The 18,844-nt window shown below is 53.5% G+C and overlaps 10 protein-coding genes across 10 annotated transcripts, besides 1 other annotated feature; 7 read left to right on the top strand and 3 right to left on the bottom strand.

Moving 5' to 3' along the window:
* Positions 1 to 16: 16 nt before the first annotated feature.
* PODANS_6_11090 (uncharacterized protein) lies at positions 17 to 865 on the top strand (the record flags this gene model as incomplete). The annotated part of the gene is made up of 1 exon (XM_003437487.1): positions 17 to 865. The coding sequence occupies one exon, from the start codon at positions 17 to 19 to the stop codon at positions 863 to 865; it is 849 nt and encodes a 282-aa protein (XP_003437535.1).
* A 731-nt stretch (positions 866 to 1,596) lies between these two features.
* PODANS_6_11080 (uncharacterized protein) lies at positions 1,597 to 3,727 on the top strand (the record flags this gene model as incomplete). The annotated part of the gene is made up of 2 exons (XM_003437486.1): positions 1,597 to 3,348; positions 3,407 to 3,727. 2 exons carry the CDS (start codon positions 1,597 to 1,599, stop codon positions 3,725 to 3,727), a joined length of 2,073 nt encoding a protein of 690 aa, XP_003437534.1.
* A 2,458-nt stretch (positions 3,728 to 6,185) lies between these two features.
* On the top strand, positions 6,186 to 6,839 carry PODANS_6_11070 (uncharacterized protein; the record flags this gene model as incomplete). Its single annotated transcript, XM_003437485.1, has 3 exons — positions 6,186 to 6,248; positions 6,302 to 6,615; positions 6,668 to 6,839. The coding sequence occupies 3 exons, from the start codon at positions 6,186 to 6,188 to the stop codon at positions 6,837 to 6,839; spliced, it is 549 nt and encodes a 182-aa protein (XP_003437533.1).
* Positions 6,840 to 7,644: 805 nt separating this feature from the next.
* On the top strand, positions 7,645 to 8,837 carry PODANS_6_11060 (uncharacterized protein; the record flags this gene model as incomplete). The annotated part of the gene is made up of 2 exons (XM_003437484.1): positions 7,645 to 7,977; positions 8,040 to 8,837. 2 exons carry the CDS (start codon positions 7,645 to 7,647, stop codon positions 8,835 to 8,837), a joined length of 1,131 nt encoding a protein of 376 aa, XP_003437532.1.
* A 121-nt stretch (positions 8,838 to 8,958) lies between these two features.
* PODANS_6_11050 (uncharacterized protein) lies at positions 8,959 to 9,768 on the bottom strand (the record flags this gene model as incomplete). The annotated part of the gene is made up of 1 exon (XM_003437483.1): positions 8,959 to 9,768. One exon carries the CDS (start codon positions 9,766 to 9,768, stop codon positions 8,959 to 8,961), a length of 810 nt encoding a protein of 269 aa, XP_003437531.1.
* Positions 9,769 to 10,194: 426 nt separating this feature from the next.
* Positions 10,195 to 10,268, top strand: a tRNA (tRNA-Val).
* Positions 10,269 to 10,575: 307 nt separating this feature from the next.
* On the bottom strand, positions 10,576 to 11,621 carry PODANS_6_11040 (uncharacterized protein; the record flags this gene model as incomplete). Its single annotated transcript, XM_003437482.1, has 2 exons — positions 10,576 to 11,115; positions 11,169 to 11,621. The coding sequence occupies 2 exons, from the start codon at positions 11,619 to 11,621 to the stop codon at positions 10,576 to 10,578; spliced, it is 993 nt and encodes a 330-aa protein (XP_003437530.1).
* Positions 11,622 to 12,674: 1,053 nt separating this feature from the next.
* On the bottom strand, positions 12,675 to 13,811 carry PODANS_6_11030 (uncharacterized protein; the record flags this gene model as incomplete). Its single annotated transcript, XM_003437481.1, has 2 exons — positions 12,675 to 13,475; positions 13,527 to 13,811. 2 exons carry the CDS (start codon positions 13,809 to 13,811, stop codon positions 12,675 to 12,677), a joined length of 1,086 nt encoding a protein of 361 aa, XP_003437529.1.
* Positions 13,812 to 14,965: 1,154 nt separating this feature from the next.
* PODANS_6_11025 (uncharacterized protein) lies at positions 14,966 to 15,778 on the top strand (the record flags this gene model as incomplete). Its single annotated transcript, XM_003437480.1, has 1 exon — positions 14,966 to 15,778. One exon carries the CDS (start codon positions 14,966 to 14,968, stop codon positions 15,776 to 15,778), a length of 813 nt encoding a protein of 270 aa, XP_003437528.1.
* A 631-nt stretch (positions 15,779 to 16,409) lies between these two features.
* Positions 16,410 to 17,495, top strand: PODANS_6_11020 (uncharacterized protein; the record flags this gene model as incomplete). The annotated part of the gene is made up of 1 exon (XM_003437479.1): positions 16,410 to 17,495. The coding sequence occupies one exon, from the start codon at positions 16,410 to 16,412 to the stop codon at positions 17,493 to 17,495; it is 1,086 nt and encodes a 361-aa protein (XP_003437527.1).
* A 280-nt stretch (positions 17,496 to 17,775) lies between these two features.
* On the top strand, positions 17,776 to 18,509 carry PODANS_6_11010 (uncharacterized protein; the record flags this gene model as incomplete). Its single annotated transcript, XM_003437478.1, has 2 exons — positions 17,776 to 18,202; positions 18,259 to 18,509. The coding sequence occupies 2 exons, from the start codon at positions 17,776 to 17,778 to the stop codon at positions 18,507 to 18,509; spliced, it is 678 nt and encodes a 225-aa protein (XP_003437526.1).
* Between the last annotated feature and the right edge of the window lie 335 nt (positions 18,510 to 18,844).

Raw genomic sequence — 18,844 nt, 5'->3', positions numbered from 1 at the left:
AGCACGCATTTCAACAATGGCCAACGACCACTTCCTGACGCTGTCGTGCCCTGACAAGCCGGGCATCGTTCACGCCGTGACGGGCGTGTTCGCCGGCGAAAAGGTCAACATCATCGACCTGCAGCAGTTTTCGGATCCCGTCACAGAAAAATTCTTCATGCGTGTGCACTTTGGCCCAACACCGACCGAGTCGCCCGAGTTCTTGCGCCCGCACTTTGAGAAGCTGGCCGGCGAGTATGACATGACGTACGACATCCGGCCCGTGGCACAAAAGCCAAAGGTCCTCATCATGGTGTCCAAGATCGGCCACTGCCTCAACGACCTCCTCTTCCGCGCCAAGACGGGCCAGCTTCCCATCGAAATCCCCCTCATCGTGTCCAACCACCCAGACTTTGCGCCGCTCGCCGCCAGCTACGGCATCGAATTCCGCCACCTCCCCGTCACCAAGGACACCAAGGCGGCGCAGGAGGGCCAGATCCTGGAACTCATCAAAGAGCACAATGTCGAGCTTGTGGTGCTGGCGCGCTACATGCAGGTGCTGAGCCCGACGCTGTGCGAGGCCATGAGCGGCAAGATCATCAACATCCACCACAGCTTCTTGCCCAGCTTCAAGGGCGCCAAGCCCTACCACCAGGCCTACGACCGCGGTGTCAAGATTATCGGTGCCACGGCGCACTTTGTCACGGCCGACCTTGACGAGGGGCCCATCATTGAGCAGCGCGTTGCCCGCGTGGACCACAGCCTGAGCCCCAAGGCGCTGGTGGACGAGGGATCCAACGTAGAGAGCCAAGTGCTTGCGGCCGCCGTCAAGTGGTATGCCGAGAGGAGGGTGTTTTTGAACGGCACCCGGACTGTTGTCTTTTAGAGTACGATACAATGGATGCCGTCTGCCAATAAACTTGTTCAAAAACCGAGTGCCCGATTGGATGGTCGCGCGCGTGAGACTGGCTGCCCGTGTTGTCCGACGGTGTTGTGACGCGGCTGAGCAGCGCGGTTTTCCATGGTGGAACTCCAAAGTCCCGGCGACGCGGATTAGGCGAGGTGGTGGTCAACAGAGACAATGAGAGGAGGCCGAAGAGGCCCTTGTGATGAAAGCTGAGGTGGGGTCTCTTCTTTGGAGCTTGGAGGTTGAGCTTCCAGAACGTTTCCATAAGGTATGGTGGGGCTCTTAACACAAAATTGTCTGGATGCGGGGTAAACGCACTGCGGGCAGCAACACCATCCTGATCACTGCCCAGATGCCCGAGGATCTGGCAGATATGCAACTGACATTGACATTGACAGCTCCTCATCTGCAGGTCTTGTGTATGTGTCAATCCACAACAGTTATCCTATGCTATTTTCCCCTACCATTTGACGATACCTTGGTAGTCAGTCAACACAGCATCGGTCGATTGCGGCGTGGGGTGCCATGACATCACCTCCTGGAGCGACTGGGATCCCCTGCAGCCGGGCCCGTTGAGCAATTGCCTGGCTGCCCATTGGCCCGTTCCTCCATCGTCACTGACCTTGAAGAGAGACAGCGGTGCTGAAGGTCTTCCTCTCTCATCTTAGAGCCCGCACCCTTGAGCAAGTACGACACAGCCATCATCAACAATGGTACACACGGGCGCCGTTGCTGCCAGCGCGACCACCGCGACAGCCTCGCAGTCGCACCCGCAGTCGCAGTCGAGCATCCCACGACCCTCCGTCAAACGCTATCGCCATTCTGGATCGTTTCACGCCGGTGAGCCATTTCCCGATCTCTCTCCCTATCGCGAATCTCCATCAAGCAGCCGCCGCCGACGAAGAAAGAGTTCTGTCGCCGGCCGTCCTCCTCCGGTCCAGCGACAGTCGACCGCCAAATACCACACATTTCCGACCGAACCCCCCGCGACGCCCTCCAACCAGCCTCAGCAGACGCGGCTGAGAAAGAACTCATGGCTCCGGTCACTGCTCAGACATTCGCCATCGCGAGAAGAAAATGGAGAGGACAACAGCCACTACTTTTCACAAGCCGACGAACGAGGCTTCAGCGCATCGCCATCGCGAAGGGGCGAGGGGTCAGACAACAGCCACCACCACACGAGACCTGATACGAGTCCGAATTCAACGCCGCTACCGTGGAGACAACTGGCTCTGCTCGCGCTCCTGTCACTGGCAGAGCAGACAGCCCTCAATTCCATTGGTCCTTACCTCCCAGCCATGGTGGCCTCGTTTCCCGAGATCCCCTCCGGCCAGGAAGGCATGTACGTGGGCTTGCTCGCATCGGCTTTTGCCATGGCACAGCTGGCGACCAATCTGCTGTGGGGGTGGCTTTCTGATAGGATTGGACGCAAGCCTGTCATGCTGATCGGGACATCTTTGTTGGCTGGCTGCTTCTGCTTCTTTGGCATGTGCACCACCTATGCGCACTTGATCATAGTACACGTCGCTATGGGATTGCTCAACGGGAATGCGGCAGTAGTCCCTACGTGTCTGGGCGAAGTCACTGACAGGACGAACCAGAGCAGAGCATTTACGTGGCTTCCCGTCATCTATTCGCTTGGAAGCATTACAGGGCCTGCCCTGGGTGGTCTGTTGGTGGAGACGGATGCTGGGATTGACGGGGCAAAATACCCCTACTTGACCCCAAATCTTGTGGTGGCGGCTTTTTTGGTCGTCAGTGTCATTGTGCTAGGAATATGGTTCAAGGAAACCTTGGAAGGAGAACATGATGGGACATCTGCACGAGGCCCGCGTGGTTGGATGGGGTGGCTGAAAAGCATTGTCCAGCGGCCGTGGAGAAAACAACAAGCTGGAAAACACAGGTCGGAATCCGTCAGTTCTGACCACCAGCAAGATAGCCAAGAACAGCAGGCACTTCTCAGTTCGGCGAATACCAAGGCAGCTGATGAAGATGACGAGGATGCGAACAGCCTTACTCCGTCGCAAAAGAAGTCTGCCTTCCGACAATTGGCCAACCGAAATACCATGGCCGTCTTGGGAACCTATCTTGTCTTTCAACTTGCCAACATCTCTTTCAACTCTCTGTACCCAATCTTTGTCTCTGCTCCTCCCCCCACCGGACGCGAGCTTGGACCGGGCATCATCGGCCTGTCCCTGTCCCTTGCAGGCCTGGCCACCATTGTCTTCCAGGCTCTTGTGTTTGAAAGGCTCAAGGCGAGGATGGGGAACCTGGGAACATACCGGTTTTCTCTACTTGGAATGGCGGTTGCTATGAGTCTTATGCCCTGGATTGGGTACTTGGATTCAACGCCTCACCTGGGCATCGGCAGCGGCAAGGGCTGGCTTTATAGCGAGCTGGGAGTCATTCTAATCATCAAGAATATCTGCGCTGTCGGGGGGTTGAGTAGTGTCATGCTTCTGGTGAGTTCATCATGTTACCCCCACCTCTGATATGTGCTGACCCAGATCACGTGTCCAGATCACAAACTCGGCTCCGTCCCATGAGACGTTGGGAACTTTGAACGGGATTGCTCAAACGCTGTCAGCCGCCGGGAGGAGTGTGGGGCCATTCTTGTCTGGGGGCCTGTTTACTTTGAGCATGCGTTTCAGGCCCAAGGGAGAGGCGCTCGCATGGGGTCTTTTCGCCGGTGTTACTCTTGGCGGGTGGATCTGGAGCTGGGTGATCAAAGGCTATGGGTTAGAGAGTGCCGAGTACGAAGGTGAGGAAGAGCAAGGTGGTGAGGGTGCAGATGGACAGGACGATGAGGATATTGACGAGGAAAGGGCTGTTGGCAGGTGACACAAAGGATGACTACAAGGTGAGACTCTGTCTACCTGGTGCGAAACAAGGCGATGGGGGTGGGGAGCTGTTGTCTGTCATGTTGGGGGCCATTACAGAGAGGCTCTGTGTCGGGATAGAAGGCACCTGTTACAATGATGACTTTAGGTTACTCTGTTTTCAACATCAAAGAGAAGGATATCACAAGTCGACGTTGAAACTGGGTCGTCTTCGCTTACATGTACCCCCCAACAAGTGAAGAGCTTACAAACTGCTTTGGAAAGGATTCCAAAACGCAAATAGAAGACAGAAGTGTGTCTATCATCAGTTCCGCCTTGGCAGTCACCTTCCCAACCCGGTATGGACGTTAAAAACTTCGCTCTTGACGATACCCCTATGGGGACTGGTCGTGACTTGGGCCGACGCATGTTGCTGAGTGTAGATTTGCCTCACCGCAGTTGTTGGGCTACGCGCTCAACATTGTCAAGGCATTCATGACTCTACAGAGCATTCTTTGGTCGAAACACATTTACCGTCTGCTCTGTATACCGGCTATGGTTGGCAAAAGTATCTCCACGTAAGGAGACCAATGAAGGTGACTGCTTGGGAGTTGGAATGCGCCGCTACTGCACGTTGGAGGGTCTACAGCCATTCAGCCAGACAGGGGTCTTCCCCACGCAAGAAGTGATGCCACAAGCGTCTTTACCCGCCCTCATCAGTCACCTCGTGTCCTCTATCTCATCACCATTAATGCACAGGTATGGATGGCCAGCAACTTGACAGATGTCTTGCTGCGTCTCCGGATGGGCGCGCTGATTCCACAACCCGATTTGGGCTTCCTCAGGCATCCAGATTACGAGATGACCATCATCTCTTGTCATCCCTGCTCCCATTCGTCTCAGCCCTACCGCGGGGGCCGGGGACCGATCGCCTGAAACAGATCGCCGTTGGTTCCTGGCAGGCACACTTGGAGCGAGACCAGCTGAGTTCCACGTGGAAGCCCGGACTGCACTCACAACAGCCACCAATCAGCAACTCGGCAAGCAGTCGGTGACATCGGAGCGGTCTTGTCCAGACTCATACTCTAGAGTGGCATCGTCATTCATCATCCCTACATGCAAAACACCAAGACAGGCATCCCTCTTAGCTCAGCGATGCCACCTCCATTGGTTCAAATGCACCGCACCCTCCTGTCCATTCTCCCGGAACATAAACGCGGCTCCTCACTCATGGCTTGACTGCTTACAACTCGCGCCCGACTCTGACTACGAGGCTCGTTCTTGTTTGGATCCCACCTCCAACATACAGGAAATATCCGTGGTGCATCGCGGATTGTTTCGCTGTGCCACTATAATGCGCTAAAATCTGACTGCAATCATGAGGGTGGAATCAAGGCCTCAGAGACCCATGTATTTTCTCAGGCAACAACTCAAGATGTCAGGAAAGAGAGTACACGGTCAATACTCGAAATGAGCTCAGGACAAATCTATGCCTGGCCCACTCATCCATTCCACCCTTCATCTCATGACGACATGATGCCTCATGGTGCGTCTTGATTATTCAAACCCACAAATTCGGCATTATACGGTGCCTTGCCAGTCAACCACTGCAAGCCATGGCATGCCTGATCCTGAGCCTTGATTCTGTGCACCTAAGATAGCAACAGGCTTGACCAGTGGTGATATTGTTCCCAGAAAGTTCATCACCCAACGCTCCGTGAGTGAGGGGTTGTAACCAACAGTTCACTGGCTTTGCAGACAGAGGGCTCGGGCATGTTCCTCTCCAAGAGCGAACAAAACCAAGAGATCCAGCACATGAGAACTATCTCTTGTGCCCAGAAGATGCACTCGGTAGGTACTGACCCACCATCGTCATGGTTGGAAATGGTTACCTATTCCCACACTAATACAACCCTTGCTTCTCGTCTGGCAGATAACTCCCCGAGCCGCACTATCCGTTGGTCCATGGTCACTCCGGCACATAGCGTACCATGGCCACCGAACCCATTCTTGCCTTTTGTTTGGGGCGTCTTTTCAAGCTTCGCCCGTCTGACTCTGCCCACCACCCGGTCATCTTTATACTGATCTGGTGAGTCCACCCGGTAAGAGCCCAACATTATCTGTCGTCCTGTCTGCAAACATGATTGGATGGCATGTCTTGTCTCTTCCTCGAGTACACTAGATTGGGTGCCATTCAGGTTAGCCTAGGGCTGTCCCTGACCCGGTAGACTGGGAGAGTGTGGAGGGGTGAAAAGTACCGTCAGTATGGTGCCGTTACCTATCCACTTTTTGGACCAGGCAGTCACTTTCTCAAGTTTGAATCCAAGACCTACGCATCTTCAAGATTCCAGACCATCAGACTTATATCTACATCAAGCTCGCCCAGCTCCATCATCAGTCGCTGTACATCTCACTACCATCAGTTCAGTCACTTACACACACACTGACTTAAACTGCTCTCGTTCACACCAGAACCCACCATGTCATCTTCGCGCTCACGTCGAACTGGACACAAGTCTGGAAGCTCGAGTGGATCCGGCTCAGTATGATTGACATACCTTCTCGCTCGTGCTCAAATAAACTAACAGCCCTGCAGCAGTCAGCGCGCCAGATCATCGAGTCTCTCCTTACCCACCGCATCAACACCTTGACTGAGCTCTGTCGTGTGGAACGCTTGGTAGCGAATGCCGAGACAGAGGAGGATCAACTAGCTTTCCAGGAACCCATGACCTCGGCTTGGATCTACTACGTCGAATCAAATCAGATGCTTTCCGAGCTCCGGGGGCTCACCCCCAACTACGCCTTTTCCGGGGAAATGTTGACGTACGCCCAGGGCCTGGTCCGAAACGACCCGCAATCCAACAGGAGCTGGAACTTCGCCTGGATGGTACTAGAAAAGATCACAGAGGAGTACGTTCCTTGTCAGATTATTTGGTGATCAAGGACTAACAAAGAATGGCAGGAATCTGGTGGCCACCTATGCTGAAATCGAAGCAGCCAGGCCTGAAATGTGGGGCGGTGTCGTGCCAGACGATCAACAGATACAGGAGCTGGCAGCCTACTTTTCTCAAGAGTGGACTTATGCCATCAACTGGATGTTGCAGCACTGGACCGCTGCCCCAGTGTGGTACTGAGTACACCTCGGCTGTTCGCAACGTACAACCGAACTCCTACGGTCACACAGGCCTGACGGAAACTTTCATTCTCCCCTCCGTTCGTTTCGCTTGTTGTAGTTTTTTCACATGTATGACTTATCTGTACACCATCATAGAGAAGGAACTTTGCACCGGTCCGTTGTCTGAAGGGGTGCTTGTGGTCTGGTTTATCTCCCTGCTATAGATTCTCTCAAACACATTGAACGACAAGTTCACACAACTTTCTAACTTGAAACTTCCCAGAGGTGACTTTCTGCTGAGGTTGGTGATTGAGAACCACATTGAAAGGAGGGAGCCGAGGCTTTGGGCCCAAGCTAGGCACCTAGGTAGGTATTCTTGCCCGTTCCAACGCTGGTAAAAATAGCAGAGCTCCTTTGTCCGATTCCCCAATATTCAGTAGCTTATTCGGGCCGACCGGGTCGGAACGGATGGTATGAGAACATTGTTCCGCATCCGGCCTCGAGAATCTGGATTGCGGGCTGTGTTTGAACCGCAATTTCGTTGTTCGAGAAGATGTGACATCATCAGTACAAAGTATAAGTTTTGGGTAGACATGTCTGTGCCCTACGCTCAAGCTAACTATTCAGTCTTGTCCTGATCAGATTGAGAGCATTTTAGCGAAATCTAACAATAGAAAACCCAGTTTCACGCCCAAAGGAAAAGCGATTGCTATAAATGACAGGCATCCGGCCAAGCCAAGATGAATAAAACACGCCAAAAATTGGCAATCTGGGTTATTTTCTAAAGAGTCTCTCCTGAACAGTTTCCGTCTATTCCAGCTATCATGCTTTCCCAACTAGTCCTCCTTTTCGTAGCCATAGCCCTGGCAACAGGGAAAGTTGTTCGCCGCGATACCGCCGACGGGTTTCCTAACCCGAATGCAACTCAGCTTGAATTCATCGAAGACGTAGCAGATGGCACACTGTCAGATGCACCGCCCCCGCCCTCCCTGAACGAAAGCAGCATTCCTATTTTCCAGCTGATTAGCTTCAATGAGAATTTTGAAGTCGCCTTCTTTTCGTCCCTCATTGAGAACATCACCACGGACGAGCCCGGCTTCACACTTTCAACAGAGAAGAAAGTGGAGATACTCGAAATCCTGGCGACCGTCTTGGCTGTAAGTGTTCATTTCCCTACCACAGACCTACACAGATGCTAACTATCTTACCTATGCAATAGCAAGAACAACTGCACGCCATAGATGCCTCCAACGTTCTCAAGCACTTCAACGCCTCTCTGATCCCCGAGCCCTGCGAGTACGTCTTCCCCGGTGCCACCGACATCAACTCGTCCATCGCTCTCGCCGCCACCTTCACCGATGTCGTTCTCGGAACACTTCAGGATGCGGCCGAGGGGCTAGCCGTCAACGGGGACTTGGGTCCTATTCGTGAAGTCGCCTCCATCATCGGCCAAGAAGGGCAGCAGTCTGGCTTCTACCGTCTGCTTCTTAATCAAAAGCCATCGCAGAAACCCTTCTTGACCACCAACGTCGGCGCCTTTGCCTGGAGCGCGCTTCAACAATTCGTCGTCTCTTGCCCCTTCAACATCAGCGAGATTGAAATCCCAATCTTCCCGCCTCTTGAGGTCGCCCATGTGACAGGAGGCCAAACCATTGAGTCCCGTGATCAGCGCTTGTCTTTTGTTGCCAATTTGACCGGCTCCTCCGAGGCAGAGCAGTTCATCAATGAGACTGGTCCGGATCTGTTTGTTACCTACTTTAGCGGACAGCTGTTGCCCATCAGTGTGCCTGTTGAAGATGTCGAGTGGTTTGGCGAGAACAACACACAGCTGAGGTTTGAGGCTGAGTTTCCTTTTGAGGAGAATATACTTGTCGGGTTGACGATTGCTGCTCTTACTTCAAAAGACAACTTTACGACATATGGCGAGGTGGTGGAGGCTACGATTGCGGCACCTGGGCTGATCGAGGTTACTGACGAGGGGTTGAGTTGGGATCTTTTGAGCAAAGAGGATTTGTAGTGGGTGCTTTATGCGGCATGATTGGAGTTTAGGAGTAGTATATTGGGTTACATATACGATTGTTTGATTGTCTCAGTTTGTATCCAAAGGAAAAGTGCTGTCTATATATCCAAGAGCCGTCTCAAGCTTTCTGCTGCCTGTGTAATAACTCTTGACCAAGCAGGTCAAAGAAAGTGTGCCATCTTGACTGTCCTTCTGACTTCCTTCTTCGGTGATGGTGCTGATGGTTATCGGGCCACCGGTCATCGTCTTGCCTGCGGACTGGTGACGTTGTCCGAGCCCTGCCTCTGTGGTGGTATCGTTCGTCTGGCGGTGGCGCCAGACGCGAGCTCGCGTAGCTGTAGTCTTCGGGGCTCTCTGCACGCTGCTCTTGATGTTCCTCCTGAAATGGTGGCGAGGGAACTAGAGCCCATCGCACCTTGTGATCTTCTGGCTTTTGTGCTTCCAAGTCAGGGTAGGGCAGCTCCCGGTCTCGGCTTCTGCTTCTTCTCCTCGTTCTCTCGAATGACCTCGGACGTGAGCTAGATTGTGAGGTGCTCCTACTGTGGCACTCGTGCTTCTCGCCTTTTGTTGTGCTAGGCGTTGACCTGGACTCACTCTCAGGACGCTGACGTGTCCTCTCCCGTCCGACTCTTTCATTATGCTCTCTGTTCATCATGGTAAACGCGGTAGCGGCGGCGGCGGCACTCAGGCTGGCCTTTGCTAAATGCATGGCCTTGTGCTTTTTGCTGTCTTTGAGCTTGAGGACTTGGTCGGCTGTGAGCGCTGTGGCTGTGAGGCCAACGACGAGGTCAATGTCTTCGCCCAAGTTGATATTCTTGGTGAGATCAGGAAATATCCCCGATTTCTTCTTCTTCGGATATGAAATTGGGGAGTGCGGACGTGGAAGTAGCGGTTGGTAAGGGGCAACGTCGGTGATGTTGTGGTTCATGGTTAATGGTAATGCAGATGATGTTGATGGGGAAAGTTGATGCAGTTGTATTTGGACGGTAGAAAAAATTGTCAAGATATTTTTGCGCTGGCTCTGGCGGCGTGTTGTTCTTATAGGCTTGTTTTACACGGGCGGTGCCGGCATTGTATTGGAAAGTGTCAGCAGATGAATAGGGGCTGAGGTGTTGGCTGGCCAATGGCGCACCAGATCCAGCCGAGCATGATGCACCCGCTGCAACCATCTGCCGATGCACCCCATGACTGCTGGATGGGCTGATATCTAAGTATACATATAGATGCCATTTGTATCCTGTTCGGTTTGATTGCTGGGCAGTTATTGCTTGTAGACCATGTGTGATGTTCGTTATTGTCACGTTGCTATTCCTACACAAGGCCTATTTCAGGTGGTGACCGTCACAAATCAGATGGTTTCGTGGTGTAGTTGGTTATCACGTCAGTCTAACACACTGAAGGTCTCCAGTTCGAGCCTGGACGAAATCATGTTCCATCATTTTTGCCTCCCCACCCATCCACACTCGGCCCACCGTCCATGGAGTACCCCCCTTTTTTCATTATTGCTTACCCCAACTGACATCATCGGCACACTTCATATAGGTGCGGTCGCTTTTTGACAATCGGTGGAGCATAACACATGTTGGAACAAAATAGGGACTCAATCTGAACATAAACTTGATATTTGCTGTAATCTTCCAGCCATTAAACCTTCAAGTCTTCTCTCTCCGCACGAACGACAGACCCAATCGCTGTCTACAACGCGTAATTCTACAGTAAACAAGGGAACTGCAGCTTAGTTGGGATCGCAGTAGCCAAACTCGGGCTGGCACCCGACAATATACGGGCAGTACTGATCGCCATCGCCGCACCAGCCAAACTGCGAGCAGCATCTTCCGAAGGTGGAACCCAAGCAGTTCTGACCGCTGCCACAGCGTCCGTCGGTAGAAGATCTCTGACCGGGTGGGAGGACCAGGGTAGGAGTGGGCGCGACAGAAGTGGTGGAGGTGGTCCTGGTGGAAGTCGAGCTCGTGGTGGTGGTGCTGCTGGTGGTGGTGGAGGAGGTTGTGGTGGGAGGCACAACAACCGGGGTGGATATGGTCGTGGGCGGGACAACGGGCGAGGTGCTTGTGGTCGTGCCGTTGATGGGAGTTCCGGGCAGACCAGGGATGCCGAGACAAGCACCAAAGTTGGACTGACAGCCGGCACCGCAGAAGTCAATTGAGGAACCGCACCAGAAATACTGCGAGCAGCAAGGGCCGTAGTTGGGGTTTCCAATGCACATGGTGCCGTTTCCGCACTGGCCATTGGTGGTCACAACCAGGGGACCAGTAGGCTGGGGAACAGAGGGAGTCGATGAGGTGCTGCTCGGGGGGATTACAACCACACTGCTTGTAGTGGTAGGAGGAGGCGGGGGAGCAGCGGTGGAAGTGGTGGAAGTGGTGGAAGTGGTGGTGGGAGGGGGTGGGGGGGTTGACGTGGTCGTTGGGGGGGGAGGAGGAGTCGATGTGGTGCAGGCACCGGGGGAGGCCATCCGCAGACACCATACTGGGCTTGACAGTCAAACAGAGGATGGCAGTGGTCAACGGTCAAACCGCAGAAGCCATAGTCGGAGCAGCACTGCCCATCGGGGCAGCGTCCAACTCCCGCTCCGCATCTGCCACCTTCCTGACGAAGACCAAGCTGGGCGTAGTCAGTGGTGCCGTTTCGGTGGCGGCTCTGGAGCACACGAGGGCGACGAGCGAGGAGGGCTTCGTTGGGAATGGCGTTGTTGCTCTCGCTGGCCAGCACGCCTGTCCACGACAAGGCAGCTGCTGCCAGTCCAATGCACATGGACTTCATCTTTGCTGTCGTTTCACGCTCACTGTCGTCGGTCTAGATGGGCGGTACGAGGAGCAGGATCAAGTTGGCAACTCCCGACCAAGGGATGGGGGAGCTCATGTAAATAATCAATTTCCACTCGGCTTCATCTCTCATCCACGACCCCCTCATGCCCCACTTCTTGACCCTTCACCCCACAGGCCCTGGTTAGGGACCTCACGGTCTTTGTTTTTTGGAGAAGGCATCTCGGCTGCCGGCTGTTAGATCAGGAACCCGCTCAGAAGCTGTTCTTTTCTTAATTTACACGTCTTGGGCGTCACAGTGAGGCACTATCCGGAGCATTTGCAGTGTTATAAGCAAGTGAGATTCCAGATAGAGGCTAAATGACAGGCTGCCGATTTTACCGAGGACGCTGTGCTGGGCTCATGCAGGAACGGCGGGCGTCGTGCCGTCATTTCGTGGGCCAGAGTCTGTATAAAAGGTTGAATCCGCCTTGGCGGTAACCCGAAGAAGCTCCGCTACATTTACACTTCATATAGCCAGCGGTACAGCATTTTCTCTCGGCACTGTCGAGGTGTGCAGCTGGTGATAGCACAAGACAGTCTCGCTTGGATGCAGCCCGAATAGGGATTGACAATGTGGGGGGGGAATTCTTCTAGAATCCCTTGGGGTGTCATTGGAACGTCGTACTCAAGGTGTGATGAATGAGGGTTGCCTCATAGCCTGAGAAGGAAAATCACCTTGTTGTCACCTCCCACCACATTCACCGAATCACCGAGAGCGAGCTCGTTGCCCAACCCGACCACAGGTACATACCCGCCTCTCACTCATTTCCTGGATACCTTGAGGACAAAAACGTGGGGGGGGGGATGTCTGATTTACCCACAACTTCCTCATCTGATAAGAGTTTGAGGGGGTATTGGCATCCAAGACCACGCAAATGGGGTGACATACCCCGAGAGAGCTGGCGCAATCAAAACTCGTGTCATTTGCATCTGTTCTACTGCACAGCTCCTTGCCTGCAGCAGTTTATCCGTCTCTGCTGGTCTTCCGTCTCTTTCCCATCTCGTCCACCTAGTTCTTGGCTGTCTTGTCCATGCACTCTCTTGCGGCTCGGTATTCGTCGTGTTTGAACAAGACGTCCCTGAACGCACTGCTATAAGGCATTGCACCAGCAGGCGGCAGAGGACCAGAGTAGTACTTTCGAATCTCGTCCTCCACACCCGGAACGTGGAGCCATTCCGGGCCAGCGTTGGAAGAAAGCATGGCGAGGTTACATCGGGGCACTCGGAGCTTGTCAAACATCTCCAACCGGCTTTCCATTGTCCATGTGCTCCCGGAAAGGTCAAAAAGTGTTTCCAACGTGGCCGCTGTCTCGATAGCCACACTTGCTCCGGCCGCATGAATGGGCATCATGACATGTGCTGCATCTCCCATCACCAACGTCTTTCCACGAACAAAGCTTTGGAGTGGAAGCCGTTTGTAGAGGTGGTGGGCTTTGATGCCATCCTCGGCCGTCATGGAGACCATGTTTAGAACTGACGGGTGAAAGTTGCAAAGAACCTTGAGGATTTGTTCTCGTGATACGGGAGACTGCCAAAGATCCTCTTCTCCTTCACCGGTTTGCGTGTCATGAACCACGGCATTGTTCAGCACCTTGCCGCCCCTACACTTGTAGCTGACCCAAAGTATCCTGGTTTCTTGATCAACCCAAGCCACGAAGCCGCTTTTCCGACTTCCCTGCGGGTCTGTGTAGAGGTTTTGGAGTACAGGATCTGCATTGACCTCGTCCATGGATACCAGCCATCTGTAAATAGACCGGCCTGTACGGTGAACCGTGGACGGATTCCCGGTAAAATCCTCAATTAAGCGGCTCTATGCTGATCAGTTTCCCTTCCTGGGCGTGGTGAAAGAGTCCAGACTTACATGAGCCCCATCTGCTATTATTACCAAGTCATACTGCTCCAGTCTCCCGTCTTTGAGTTTGACTGTGCCGGCCTCGCAATCGATTCCCGTAACTTCTTGGCCCAATCGGATATCTGCTGGTGGCCCTGGTGTGTTGTCTTGCGTCTGGGTCGCTAGCCCTCTGAGCCCGCTGTGCAAGTCCACCCTGTGAACTGACCAAAAGCGACTCCATTCTGCGCCTGAGTCCGGGCCATAGTATTCCTTTTGAAGCAGGGACAAGTTCTTCGCCTCGTAGCGCAGGAGCATCTCATTGCGAACGCCGCCGAGTTCTAAAAAGTCGAATCCAAACCGTTCCAGAACCAAGGTCGCGTTGGGAGTTATCGTGATGGCCGCACCAATTTCGTTTTTGAAGCTGCTCTTCTCGTACACGGCGACATGCCATCCTGCACGACGGAGGGCGATGGCGGCGCACAAGCCTGCTATTCCAGCGCCGACGACCGCCGCCCGATGTGGTTGCCCATCGGTGGGGCAAGAGACAGAAAGCTGACCCATCTATGACTGTGACCGATATCAATGTGATTCTGTCGAAAAGAAGAAATGGCAGAGCAGTTCCTTCGAAGAACCGGAGATAATGCTGTGCTTGATTCATCCACAATGCCCGGTTCAACGCCGTCCCCACAATGTCCGTCCGACGCTGACGTCGGCCGCCTTGATTGGATCGTGAACAATGCACGGTGCCTGCCCGTTGGAGGTCGTCAACAGCATCACTTGTCATTGTCGGCGATAAGATGTGGGAGGACCGGTTGCTCCCAGTGGGTCAGGTTGTGAGGGCATATTGTTTTTTCTGTTTGTTTTCATTTTGGTAAATAGTTTGCTCTCTCGATACATCATGCTCACCATATTTCTTCTCCCTTGAGCTCCCACAGACCACCCGTGTGGAATACACTTGTTGCAGATCATCTAGGTAAATCTCACCGTGCTTGGCCAGATCAAAGTGCGGGGGGTGGCACAAACAAGCTCATCCAAACACTCTTCTTCTGCAGTTCAGCTGGACTTATTTCAGGGGCGGGCCAACGACTGCGCCCAACGCCGCACGCCTAATGTAACCCTCCATCTCTATACTCGCAACGCTTACCTTGGCACGGCTCAACCTTTGTCCCACCTCACCAAGAAAGATGTAGACCACAGCCTGTCTGACAAGGCTCACGTTCCCGATTATCTATCTGCCGCATGATTTCAGGGGCAGAGCCTTGTTCTGCGCCGCATGTACTTGGAGATAGAGAGACTGCTTGTTGCATAACCTAGTCGACCCTGATGATTGCCAAGCTGAGAGACCGAAGCTTAATGAAGTTGCCCAGAGTCGGGTCAGCAACTCCAAGATTATCCTGGTGCGAAGGTGAGACTTGGGATTTTTTGGGTGGTGGTGGGGATGAGAGCAGCAGCAAAGACCAAATAGGTTCATGAAAGAGCCAGAAAACTGTATAAAGGGGGCCACTTCATCCGTGTCTATTCTCCATAATCACCCTCATCATCAACAGCTTTCAAAGCACCATCTAGCTTGCTCATCCGTTGAAAACCCTTCAGCAACAGTCAGCTACCTTACTCTCAGACTTCCAACCATCAACATGAAGTTCCAACTCCTCACCACTGCTGCCGCTTTCTTTGTGGCCACTGTCACCGCCATCCCCGCCCCCTATGACAATCATGGCCTTCTCCCTGACACCGACGACTTTGAGAACGACGCGGGTGTCCCTGCCGTTCTGGAAGCTCGCGCACAGGCCCCTGCCACCTGGGCGACCAACTTCAACTTCACTCGCGACTTCGACTTCCCCCTCGACCACCTCTTTGCCGAGATTGAGCGCATTCCCGACGACATCCTCGAGAAGGGAGATGAAGTGCTCCACCAGTGGCTCATTGCCAACGGAGACCGTGAGCCCGAAACGGCTCTCAAGCGGGACACCGATTATGTTGATGCCGTTGAGCAGAACTTGAGCCTCTTCGAGAGGGGTGAGCTCGCCGCCAGGGCCTCGCTGTGGAAGATTGCCAAATGTGTTGCCGCCATTGTTCAGCTCCTTGCCACCACTGCTGTGCCTGCTGCCAAGCTGCTCAGGATCAAGAAGTACATCAAGGCGCTTGGGGGTGCGAAGCAGGCTGTTAAGCTCATGTTGGGAGCCACCACCAAGGCCGAGAAGTTGAAGGCTGGTGGCGAAATCTTGGTCAACTTGAGTGCCGAGCTTTTGGGTATCAGTACTGTCAAGAACAACTGCTTCTGAGAGGTTATGAGAGAAATTTTCTAGGCAAACGATGGGGTTCGTGGGGAAGTTAAGGGGTAAAAAGATTGTTGGCTGGGTATCTTTGGAGCTTCTTGTCACTCTTTTAGTTAGGTATTTCGTTTGACTTTTTCTGGGACTGTAGGGCAGGTTACATTCCCGAGTTTAGGATTCCCGCAATTCATATGCTTCGATACGTCCCAAGGTATCTCAGTAAACAAATGCATTTTGTGAAACTAATATCGAAGTTTCCCACCACAGCCAACGAATAAAAGCAGTGTACAAGGTAGAAAAGAGACGTATTCCATCATTGCCAATGTCTCCTTTCACCTCCTTTACCCCTAATCAATTGGAAAAGGGTTTGGGTAAGACCAAAGATCACCTGCTGACAGTTTTCGTAATGACGCCATAGTCTGGTGCGACCATTACAAATTGAAAAGACCAAAAATCACAGCAAGATTTCTAATCATCACCGGCAAACCCTCCGCCGAACTCCGGGGATACCTCCTTTGATCTGATCAAGCACGCCAGACTGGGAGTTGTCGACGATAAAACGTTAAGAGATGACCCAGTCCTTGCCACGAATCTCTACGAGGCCATCCCGTTCATTTTGCCAAACTTTCCCCCAAAAAACATGACTGAAGCTACAACACATCCCACCGCCCTCTTTCTCTCTTCTGATGGCGAGATAACCCCCATCGCCGCTCCCTTCCCCGTCGCAGCCTCTCTCCCTTTAGCCCCCCAGACTCATGTCCCTATCAAAGTCACTCACTCCGCTATCCAACCTGCGGACAAAAAGCACTTCAATCTCGGCTTTCACTCTTCCATCACCGGCTTTGACTATGCTGGCATTGATCTTACAACCAACACTCCTGTCTTGGGGTTGACCTGGCCAGGCCCACACCGCCCGCTTCATGCTGGGGCTCATCAACCCTACATTCTTGCCCGGTCGGATCTAATTTGGACGCGGCCTGAAGGCCTCAGTGCGGAAGCGGCAGCAGGCCTCCCTACTGCTCTGTTGACTGCTGCTGATGCATTTGTCAATATTTTCGGGGTTGGTTTCGCAAGTGCTGGGATTGAACAACTGCCCTCAGGGACCCATTCTCAAGGAAAAGGAGCCCTCATCTGGGGCGGTGCTAGCGCGGTTGGGTGGGCAGCCATTCAAGTGGCCAGAGAGATAGGCGTCGAGTTCATCTTTGTTGTGGCCTCGACCAAGAATCATGACCTGCTTAGGGGCATCGGGGCAACGCATGTATTTGACTATACGCACCCAGAGGAAACCACCAAGGAGATCAAACGGACGCTCCAGAGCCTCGATGTAACGCTGACAGCGGTGTTTGATGCCGTTGGTGCTGGGTTGGAAGATGCGGGGTCAACGTACGAGAATAGCAGTTGCTACTGGGGAAAGCAATGTCTCTCTGGTGATCAAGAGCGAGATGCTTTGGCGTGCGCTCGCCCAGTCCCCAGAGAGTGGGATTCGGATTGGGAGTTTGCCATCTTTTCGCGCAAATGGGGTGCCTTGCCAAAACAATCTCCAGAGTGGACATGGAGCCGGCAGGACAAAGTTATGAGATGGTTTCTGGAGAATCACGCCGCAGCCTGGAAGCCGATGCCGACAAGAGTGGTGCGGTCAAAGGAGGACGCTGTCGTCGCAATCAACTCGTCAGCGGAGGGCAGGATCAGCTGCGAAAAGGTGGTGATACGTCATCCTATTCTCTAAGACAGCGAATACAAGCTTCCTATTCTGGCATGATCGTAATCCCTAGGTCCGAGGTAGCCCCCCGGCTCGCATTTAGAGACCCGGCCGGGTCACCTTGTCGAGTTCGGAAGCTCGGTGACTCCACAGTGACGCTGACTCGGGCCGGTTGTCGTCGGCAAGTGACAGATCCAAATTTTGCTCACAAAACCTGGACGATGCCAGTTGTAGTACATGAGTCATTGTCCTCTTTCACCTCTCCATCTCTTAGGACTTCATATCCACTTCAGTCATAACAAACAATATGCTGACCCTCCGTGAAGCCACCGTCGCCGATTCCCCGCGCATCGGCGTCATCGGCCGCGACTCGTTCGGGCCCACCCTCTCCCGGATTTTATTCCCGGCGCACTTGCACCACCTCGCCCACACCGATGCTGCAACGGAGGAGGCCGAGTGGAGGGCTGCCCGCAACACCAGGCGGATCAAGGACGGCAAGAAGACCTATGTTGTTGTCGACAAGCTGGAAGATGGCAGTGAGCAGATTGTGGGATACGCCCAGTGGGAGACCCCAGACTCCCTCCCACCGGCAGCCAAACCCCAGACTGCAAGCGAAACAGAGGTTGACGTGCTGCCGCCTTCGCTGGACCAGGATGCTCTGAAAGAAATCTTCGGGCTCATGGAGGTGGTGACTGAACAAACACTGGGGAAAGAAGGGCACAGCCAGATGTGGTGTAAGTTTACCTATCTTTGAATCTCCTCACTTACAACACAACTGACATTGACACAGACTTGATGATTCTTGGCGTGGATCCCACTCAAAAGCGCAGAGGAATTGGCAAGATGCTGGTGAAGCATGGCCTGGAGCAGGCCGCCAGGGAGAAGCGAGACGCCTTCCTGATTGCTACCCCTGAGGGCAAGTATCTCTACTCACTGCTCGGGTTTGAGCAAGTCGGGGAAGAGATCGCCCTGGGTGACGTGCCGCATTACGCGATGCTCTGGAAGAGGCCGCGCGAGGAGGGTGAGGAGGTGTTGAACTGAGTTTCACAGCCCGCAGATGTAGCATTGTTGCGTGAGCGGACGGCACGAAAGGACCTCGGCGATGATGTTGTAAATATCGGCGACCTCCTTGCGGTTTCAAACGCATTGACTGGATCGCATACGCACGTGCAGGAGACAGTGCTGATGTAAGATCTGCTTCGTTAGAAGCACTGCTGGCAAAATGATGCATGAATTTGCGCTCCTTCGCCTCTTCGCTTCTTCCGTCATGCCGGCCTCTGATTTGGTCTACATCTGCAAGATAAGCTTGGGGTTGGAAACCATGCCTCAAAGAAACATGGAGGAGGCGGGAGGGCTCCCGTGATCTCTTCATTGGA

Source organism: Podospora anserina, chromosome 6, assembly GCF_000226545.1.
Source record: "Podospora anserina S mat+ genomic DNA chromosome 6, supercontig 4".
Taxonomy (NCBI): domain Eukaryota; kingdom Fungi; phylum Ascomycota; class Sordariomycetes; order Sordariales; family Podosporaceae; genus Podospora; species Podospora anserina.
The sequence above is the reverse complement of the archived record's forward strand: the minus strand, read 5'-3'. Positions and strand labels throughout refer to the sequence as shown.